Source organism: Chionomys nivalis, chromosome 18 (assembly GCF_950005125.1).
Source record: "Chionomys nivalis chromosome 18, mChiNiv1.1, whole genome shotgun sequence".
Lineage (NCBI taxonomy): Eukaryota > Metazoa > Chordata > Mammalia > Rodentia > Cricetidae > Chionomys > Chionomys nivalis.
Window position 1 is genome coordinate 53,150,686 of NC_080103.1, and position 10,149 is coordinate 53,160,834.

Sequence of the window (10,149 nt, forward strand, 5' to 3'; positions counted from 1 at the left end):
ACCCTGGTTCAAAAAAAAAACAGAAAGAAAAAGAGAAAGAGAGACAGACAGACAGACAGCTTTGGACTCGCGGTGTGGCTTGGCTGTAGAGCTCTTGCCCTGGGTTTAATCCTCAGTACAGTTATTTACTTAGTTGATTAGATTCGTGGCTCTCAGGATGTGTTCGTTCTGAGCTCATCTATGAGAGCCCATAAAATGTGAGGACATGGTAGCAATTCTATAATATTATCCATAGTTAAGTTATATTGTCTCTAAGAGGATTGCCCAGGCGTAGAGCCTACTATACATTGCCAGGCTTTCGATAAACTCCTGATGCATGATAAATCAATAGAGTTAGTTCAGATACCTAGTAGCAAGAAGGAGTGATTGTGCATTGTATACTGTATCTCTCAATGGGCTCTATTATTAATTGCTTTTCATATTGATTTCATTTTAATGTCTTGAGATGGGTATGTACATATATTATCATGGGAAGATCAATTGTGAACAAGCCAAAAATGTGTTTGGAATATTTCCTAAGCATCTTTAAATACCTTCTTTATCTCTTTGTCTCAGTATTTGACCAATTAAGTCTTAAATTGTTCTGTCCAACCATACAGCCCAGGATTTTTTTTTTTTATGTAATTGCTGTAATACAAAGAAGGCATGAGTAAGAGGCAGAAAAATGGGGCTGCCGTCCAATCCTTTCAATGAGAAAATTCCCAGAAATGTGGGAACCCGCCGGAAATGCCTGGCTAATGGGACTGGCCATGCAGATTCAGGCTGTGTGCCAGAATGTTCCCAATGGTTCCCACTGTTTGTGACAACTCCACTCTGGGGAGCAAGGCCACCCCTCCAGCCGGCAGCTGTGAGAGACAGGGACGCTGCTGTGGCCAGGCCAGTGCCCAAAGCCCCTTCCTCTCTAGGACCGCGTGCCTTCTTGCTGAAGAAGGTGCCTGTGATAAGAGAGGGCTGACCTTCCCATACTTGGCATCACTGGATTGTCACCTCTGGGAGGCAGCTCTTAGGGTGCCCTTGCATCTCTCTATTGGCCACCTTACACAGCCATTGTGCCTAGCCCCCAAGGGGATGCCCCATGATGCCTGGATCAGATATCAATAGCTTCCCATCCTAATTATTGCCATTCTAATTAGGTTACTCAAAGGAAAATAATAATTCCACTGACAAAAGTCAGATACAGCATTTGAAACGCAGCCTGTGATTGCAAACCTTCCCCCACAGACTGGACAGTATAGCAAGCACTTAGTTGGATTTTTCCCAGTTGAGCCTGTGGCCTCTCAGGATATAGAGGAATCTGGTCCAGGAGGAATTTGGTGACGTGTGGAGAGTTTAGGTGCTCTCTGCTTCCGTTCTTGTGTGCGGTGCTCCAAGCAGGAAGTTCAATACTTACTGTTAAAGGAACACTTTACCAAGAATGCTGGTACACAGCCACTTCCTCCATCCTTAAGAAAAAAAAATGCTGGAACACAAATCAGCCCAACAGCTGCATTCTCGGGATGCTTAAGACAACGTTAATCTTTTCACAAGACTGAGTAGAAGAGAGAAAGGATTGGTTGGCCTTGCCTTCCTTTGCGTGGTCCCTGGGACCCTGAGCCCTTTGAAATGCTGCCTTACCAGGGTGGACAGTATAAGTTCATCTTTGTAGTACACACACACACACACACACACACACACACGTGCGCGCACGTGCATGCATGCATAAATGAGTGCACACACCCACACATGTGCATAGCATGAAGAGATGCGATCCCCAAACCTGTCTCTGTGTGTCCCCTAACAGCAGATGCACTACTTTGTGTGTGTACATACGTGTGTCTCCTGCACGCAGCTGTAAGTGAACAGCAAACCATCTCACTGTTCAGACAGTAACCACTCACAGGCTATGAAAATGAGCACTCAGACAGGAAAGGGGAAGCCTGGTCCTCAGCTAACATGGCAGAAATTCTTCGTGTCTAGAAGGAGCACCTTTGTCTTTTCCGTGAAAAAGAAGGGTTGGTTGGTTGTTGTCTACAGTACCCATTCCGAAGTCTTTTACGGCCACAGACAGAATGTGGAACTTTTGCTTTTTACTTTGAGTTGAACAGCACTGTTCACAGCTCCACGTGGATTCTGTTCATTATTAAAAGTCATTTTTTATGTCATGGCTTATAATTTGCCACAAAACGATAACCAAGAAAGCCTTGATAAATTAATTGGAAGCCTCTCCTGAGGTAGCTCTGGTGATTTTGTTAAGGGATTTATTTTAAGAGGAACCCTCAGTAGAATTTATCAGTAAATTGCTTCATATATCTTCACCATTAAATTATTTCACCATTAAGAAAATTATAATTCTCTTCCCAATAATTAAAGAAAAATGAAACTATCTTCAAACTGTTCTGGCTTGGATGTTGGCCAGTAATTTCTGGAATGCCCCCCTCAAAAGCCATAGTGCATAGAGCTCAGAAAAAAGGTAATGAGGAAAAGCAGAGATTAGAATTTCAAATTAATGCCGTCAACTGAAGAAAACTCAAGTAAGGGCCAAAGAAGGAGATATCTGCTCCCTGGAGGAAGCTGATGCGGGGGAGGGGCGGAGCAGGAAGGAAGTCTAGGCTCTCTCATTGGCACTTCCTGGAGTCTGCAACCATGGAGACTGTGGTGTGTTCCCTCACTGCTGAACAAAGACTGAGCACTGAGAGTGTCCTTTCTGCCCTGTAGTCACCCTTGGGCCCTCGTGAGCCAGACGGACAGGTGGGAGATCTGTCCACCCCGCTTATGTGGAGAGAAGACAAGGTCTCAATGTGTGGTCTGAGCTGTGCTTCCTTTTCTCTCAGTGTAGCTTGTGTTTTCTTCTCCTGTAGATAGAAAATGCAATAAGTCATCTGTTTACCAGGAATTCAACTACAAACTCGTGGTGGGAGCATCCCACCTCCGTGTACTGAGCCAAAGCCTGCCCATGGTTCTCCCAGGTACTGGGGGCTTAAGCTATGAGCATGGTGGTCTCTTGGAGGTCTCCAGTCATGGGCCCCTCTGCCGTGCTTGGTCTGTCTCAGCAGTGAAGGTGAAGGACGAGGAAAGTGAGATGGTTAAGAGAGATGTTTTAGTAGTCAGATTGGTTTAAATCTCAAAATGGATCAAAGACTTGGGTGTAAGACCTGTAACTTCGTAACTACTAGAAGAAAACAGGGGGACACTTCAAATACAGGGCAGGCTGAGGGAACTCTGGCTCATCAAAAAATAGAAAGGCATGAAAGGAGAAGGGGAGCTGGTCGGAAAAAGAAAGGAGGTCGGCAGGAGGGGACGGGGCAAGAGAAGGGATGGGGTGGTGAGTACGATTAAAATATATTATTTACATGCATAGGCAAGTCATAGTGAATTTTGCTATTATATGTTACTGTATGCTAATAAAACATTAAAGTGGAAGCTTTGAGGTTAGATAGAAAGCGTCAAGTGTTTACCCTGATACCCCACCTTATTAATGTAGTATAACTACCTACTCATAACTATGATGTCCTATAAATCTGGGCCTTGACTTCAATGTCTACAGTCAGCAAATTTTATATGTTTGTGCATGTTTATGGCCACCTCTTACTGATCATTCTGATGACCGTAGTGATCTATCTTCCCTAAGACTGGGGCAGCCATGTTTTCTCAGCCAAGAATGTCCTCAAACCTCCAGCCAGACCTTCTGCACCCGACTGGTTTATGTACTGCTGGTGTGTCTTCGGAGCAAAAGCCAAAATACAAATCAGTTTTAAAACTTAAAAACAGAAACAAGCACAAACTTGAAGAGAATGAGAATACGAGCCAGGCAGTGGTGGCGCACGCCTTTAATCCCAGCACTCAGGAGGCAAAGGCAGGTGGATCTCTGTGAGTTCGAGGCCAGCCTGATCTACAGAGCAAGTTCCAGGAATGGCTCCACAGCTACTGAGAAACCCTGACTCAAAAAAAAAAAAAAAAAAAAAAAAAGTGGCGAGAGAATTAGAACACTTGGTTTTCTCCTCCTGGTTCTGGGTGACTGGAAGTGATGTCCGGAAGCCTGAGATACAGAAGGATCTAGGAGGCCTTCCAGGTCTGTGTCCCTTCCTAGTGCCTTCCTCCATGTGTGTGGGTGGCTCCACTTAAGCCTGCTTTGTTTTTATAGATCATGCAGCAATTGAGTGACCATCGTTATGACAAGCTCACTGTGCCTGACGACATGGCCGCCAACTGTATATATCTAAATATCCCTAACAAAGGGCACGTCTTACTGCACCGAACCCCAGAAGAGTACCCAGAAAGTGCAAAGGTAAAGTCGTCATCTCTGCTAGTTTCTCTGGGGACCCACTCATGATGGGGCGACAAAAGAGGTCACCCCTTTCGCTCTACCTATCCAAACACTGGGACAGCGGGAAGACCCCTTGAAAGCAAAGGGGCTGCTTATTTACTTCTCATTCGTGCCGAGCACACACAGTGGTGGGGATGCTGCCGTTACTCAGAGGTTTCCAGAGAAGAACGCCAAGGGTTGCGGAGATACCTTAACCGCCAGACTTCTGGCCACGCAATCGCAAATCCCCAAGTAGAATCCCCCCCCCCCCACGCCACACTGTGCACAAGCAAGGTGTAGTGACAGCATCTGTACTCCCCTCGATTGAGAGGGAGAAGCAGGGGATTAGAAGTTCAAGCCCAACCTCAGCTATACAGCGAGAGTTCGTGGTTAACCTGGGCTACACAAGACCCTGCCTCAAAAAAATAAAAATGAAAAAAAGAACTCCCTCCTCCCCCAAATCCATGCTCCAGCTCTCAGCGTGCATCCAGCATGTGCCACCTTATCAGAGCCATTCGCTTTTCAAGGCAGAGGGGCAGAAGCGGGTTCTGAAAAGAGGGGACCGCACATCCTGGTGGTAGGAAGATAGGGCAGGAAGGCATCTGGCACACTTGCAGTCAGCTGGAGTCTCTGGACCTGGCTTTTTTCCTAAATGAAGAAAATCCCCCTTGTCTCAGGGCAGTCTTCCGTCTTGTTACTTCTCTCTGTTTCATCATAGAGTATATAACCAGCTCAGCCCCTGAGTCAGGGTCTCTAACTTCTAGGTATTCTGAGCTCAGCTCTGCCCAGAGCAACATGACATTTATAACAAATGCTATAGAAGGACATTTAGTGGTCACTGATTTTGCTTTTTATGTCTTATGCTTTGAAAAATGCAGCATTGTTTATGCTATTTGTCTGAGTGGGGGGGGTGCATGTGCATGCATGTGTGGGTGCATGTGTGCATGCACGTGTGGGTGCATGTGTGGGTGCACGTGTGCGTGCATGTGTGGGTGCACGTGTGCATGCATGTGTGGGTGCACGTGTGCATGCATGTGTGGGTGCACGTGTACATGCATGTGTGGGTGCACGTGTACATGCATGTATGGGTGCATATGGAAGCCTAAGAACAACACTGGATCTTTCCTCGGGGGCCACCTACTTTTTTGTTTTGGCTGTTGTGTTGTTTTTGTTTTTTGAGGCAAGAGTCTCTCCCAGGCCTAGAACTCACCAAGTAGGCCAGGCAGACTGGCCAGCAACTCTGGGACCATGCCACAGGTCCACTGCCCCGTGCTAGGTCACAAATGTGCATCACCACACCTGGTTCTTTCTACATGAGTTCTTGGCAAAGGTCTTCATGCTTCGAGGCACTCACTTTACTGACTGAGAAAAGCCATTTCTCAGCCCTTGCTCTACTTTTGCATAGGCAGGACTATGTTAGAGTAGGTTCATCCTTTAGTCCTTAGTACCATGAAAAGAGGGTTGAGGAATAGGGAGGCAATTTTGTTCTCTTACCATAGCAGAAGTGTGAACCTAAAGAAAATAGAGGACTCCCAACCAGACGAGGACTAACATAGCTCCTGGGTGAACAGCGGATCTTACACTCTGTGTGCTGGGATGGTTAGCAATGCAGGTTCCAGGGCTCCCAGCTTAGAATCTGCAATATGAACAACTTGCAAGTCCACACAACCTACTCAGAGGACTTCATGCCTCCTCAGTCTTATTGATCACCTAGCAACCAAATGTAGTTAACTGCCTCTCAGTTCAGCCCTGAGTCCATCAACAGTAGAATACCATCAGTAACCCCCTTATTCACCGGGATCTTATGGGCCAGACACTGTGCTAAGCATGCCTTAAACATGCTCTTTAGTCCCAGGAATGACCCTATGCTAGGCATACCCCAGCCTTCCAGAGAAGCGCACAAGCTTAGAAGGGATGTCACTTTACTGAAATGGCAGAGCAAGTTGATGGGACTGGATTTGGAGCCCAGATGGCTCCTACACTCTAGCTGATGTGCCGAATTTTAAGGTACATGATGTTTCTGAAAGAATCAGGGCATGTTGTTTTCAAGCAGTGTTTTCAAGTAATTTTGTTTTTTAAAGTGTGTTTTTGATCACAGGGGAAAAAAATCTGTGAACTGTTAATTAGATGTTTTGACACGTACTTCCCACTATGGTTGAAAGATGATACAAAATTTGCACCTATAATTTAAACACTGTGAGCGGCAGTGCGCACTTAACTTACACGCTGTCACATTCTCCCAGCAGAGTTGGTAAGGAAAGGAACATAAAAGTGTAGTTAGGGTCCATGAGAGTGAAGAGAGGGAGAGATGTTCAAACTAAACACACAGCCGTCGAGTTCTGATTATCGCTTACTCTAGGAACGACAAGGGCAGAGCAAAGGCAGTTCTGGGAAGAGCCAAGTTGGTGACACATCCTTCACCTTGAAGTTAGAGCATAGAATAAGCAGTACCTGTGGCCAGCTCTGGGGTAGGACCGTGGACGTGTGTACTTAGGCTTCAATGGCTGAAAAGCAGAAATATATAAACTGAATTAATTCTGTCCCTGAGAGCGGTGGAACAGGGCCAAACCGTAACCTTCTTTCTCCGTTCCCCTCTTGATTCCCGGTATCTGCAGGTTTATGAGAAACTGAAGGACCATCTACTGATCCCCGTGAGCAATTCGGAAATGGAAAAGGTGGACGGTTTGCTCACCTGCTCTTCCATTTTTATTAACAAGAAGGCAGACTGCTGAGCCCAAGAGTCCCTCCCCGGCGGCCAGCGAGGTGGCCCAAGCCGGGCTGATGACTCCGTACCCACTTCTCTGTTTTCCTTGACAATCTATTGTGCCACCGGGCTACTAACTCTTGTTTACAGAAAACAAAATTAATTCCAGTTTTAACGGCTTCATTTTCCATGCCCTTCTTCACCTCAGCGGTGGTAGCTAACCTGTGGATTGCTAAATGAATTAAACAACCTAGAAAATGCAGAACTAATGAATTATTGAAACGTGAGATTAATAGTGTGGGAACATTCGGTTTAGTGTTTGTTATTAGCGGGAATAGCTTAGTGCAGGGTAGTCTAAAGCCTGTCTTCCTGATCAGCAAGATAAGCAAGGGACTTTTTTTTTCTTTTTTGTATCATAAATCACATTTGGTTCTTGTGAAATTCCCTGGCCCATGGATTTTTCCTATTCTCCTCTCTTCTAAAATCTGAAAACCTTTCTTCCAGGTACTTCCTTTGGCCGTTCCCACTTCTCTCCTAACCACCTGAACCTTGGGTTTGTCCCAGGTCTTGCAGTCTGGGTGCCTTCCTGAAGGTCCGCCTTGGGGGCACTCCTCCTCTGCCCCATGGCCACATCTCCTGCCACCACCACCCGCAGCCCTCCCTTCCCCTAGAGAAGCACAGTGGGCCCTCAACAGAACTGTGGCGAAAGTCAGAATGGTTGGTTGGGGAATAGGAACCTCACAGGGGCCGCTCCTGATAGGGTTTGCAGGAGACCTGAATGCCGGAAGAGCTCGTTACCACGCCTAGAAGGGTAAAATCAGCCCCAGGTGGTTGATATGGGATGTTAGACCAAGCAGCCTGGGAAAACCCTTAGGACATCTTAGAAAGACTGAGCCACTTGCCATGATTTTGCCTCACGACTGGTCCTATAAGAACATGGAAGAAAGTCTTTCTCTGCCTCACCCCATCCCCCTTTCCAGCGTCTTTCTGACTCACCTTGAATCTCCTTCTTAGAATCATTATGATCTTGAAAAGTCATTTCCTTGTAAAGAGGCATAGCATCTAAAATGATTGTTGCTGGTTTGGTAAGAGTCAGAGGGAGCTGCCTCCACCCGTGGCCTAGGAACACAATCAGGAAATGGTTCCTAAAGTCAACCTCCAACAATGCATTAGTCTCCCTTGAAAAATCCATGAATGTTTACAGTGGAATTTGGCTGAAACTTTCCTCTCTAGCCTTCAGATTACACAACCTCGGCTCACACAAAGCTGAAACAGGTCTCTTACCAAGAACAATGTGGCAGCAAGGGGGGAGGGCAGAACATTCCTTTCCTTAGCTCTGGAAGAATCAGGCTAGCCAGGGGCACTTTACAGGGAACAGGAACCCAACCAGGCACTTTGTCAGACTTCCGGTCACTGCTACCTTGGCTGCGTAGCCTGCAGTTTGTCATTCAGTGTTTAAACCTGGGAAGACAAAGAAAGATTCCTTTCGGATCTGTCCCTCCTCACCTCCCTTTGTGATCAGTGGTCCTTGTCTTGATGAACAAAAGAGGATTGTCTTTACTGCCTTCCCTTCAGCAGATGGGAGAGAGTAACCCTGTGGGAGTAAAGACTTCTTTTACTGCTATTTCTCTTTGGCATTTATTTGACAACTTTCTGAAGAAATACGTTCCATCTCTTCCTTGTTGCCTAACTTCACACTCATATCACAAGCAAATATCTAACTATGTACATCCTGTGAATGAACCATATCTTGGTCACTATCATATTTCAAAACATCTCATCATGGATGAATAATATGTTTTACCCCGGGCAAATGAATATGAGCCACATACCCAAGTTAATAAAACAAAAAATGGTTCTCAGTGATTATGATGGCCCTTTGGGGTTAAATTTGGCTCTAGACTGACCAAAAAAAAAAAAAGCAGAAACTCTCCACCACAGGAAAAGCAGCCCATTGAGCCAGTGTGGGCTCACCGACTTGTAATTGTCATGAGCATTCTGCCTATCATCCCGATTACAGAATTGTTCTCTGGGATGTGGTCCATTACAAGTGGATAGATCTTTCACTGTGATGATTTCTTCTACTGAAGGTGGTTTTCCCATCCCTCTTTTTGTTTGCTTTCCTCTTTCTTTATCTGTCTTGGGAAATTGTTTAGAATCTATGCCTCTACTCCATCTTATTCTGCTACATCACATTTCAGGCTGGCTGCTTTGGGTTCCCTGTGTGAACAATGACACGGAAATTCAAAATACTTGCAGCACACACAGAAGCCTCGCTTCTTTGATGTTTTCTTCAGCATAACGTTGTCTTGAAAAGGAAAGATATCATTCCCCAAGTTCCCCTCTCGTCCATTGTGGTTTACAAAGATGGAAACACTAGCAAGAATGTTTTTTGACATAAAGATATGAGGAATTCTATTTAAGTAAGTATAAGTTGAGTTAGAATTATTGAGTCAGTAGGAATTGATTTAATAAAAAGATGATCTAGAAGGAACACATTATTTGGCATTGTGTCTTTAACTATGTTGGGTTGCTGTAGGAATCGGTGGCAGATCTCTCTACAGTGTGTTAGTTGTTCTTCTATGCTATTAGGAACCAATTACTAAGGCCATCATCTCTCCATCTCTAAGAAGGGAAAATGAAACAGTCTAGTTTAACAGTGTGGTTTATGTAGGGTTGCATGTTAGTCTCTGTGATTATCCACTCTTTAACATGCTGCAGGATTCAGACATGATTTCCATGGGGTGTCAGGTTTGTGCTTTTTTTATCTTCTTGCCTGTCATCTTCCAGGCAATGTATGGTTTTCCAGTCTGTGTGCCAAAGCTAGTCATGCCTCCCCCAAGCCGTCAGTCCAGAGGAGTTGCACCAATCCTAGTTTCCTGTCGCCCGCTCCTGATGTGTAGCAGTCATGACAGAATAAAGTGTGCTTCGTGCAGTGCCAGTGGTGTCCGGCTCTTCTTTTCCCGTCACCCAGAGGGCCCATTTCAGCTTACGTCTCAGTTTGTGGCCCAGCTGGATGATTCATCTGTGTTTGTCCATGGTGGGAGATAAAGGGGAGTGGCAAGAGGAAGGAAAGAAGGAGGAGAAAGAGGATGAGAGAGGATGAACATGGTCAAAGTCCATGATATCCTTACAAGAAAATGTCCTAATGAGACCCATCTCC

At 45.6% G+C, this 10,149-nt stretch overlaps 1 protein-coding gene across 1 annotated transcript in view; it reads left to right on the forward strand.

The window, feature by feature from the left end:
• Ddah1 (dimethylarginine dimethylaminohydrolase 1) overlaps positions 1 to 9,927 on the forward strand; it is a 128,646-nt gene extending 118,719 nt beyond the window's left edge. Inside the window, exons 5-6 of the mRNA XM_057794180.1 lie at positions 4,121 to 4,264; positions 6,898 to 9,927. Coding sequence (XP_057650163.1) covers positions 4,121 to 4,264; positions 6,898 to 7,014 — 261 coding nt within the window. The 3' untranslated portion in view covers positions 7,015 to 9,927. The remainder of the gene's footprint in view (positions 1 to 4,120; positions 4,265 to 6,897) is intronic.
• The last annotated feature ends 222 nt before the right edge of the window (positions 9,928 to 10,149 follow it).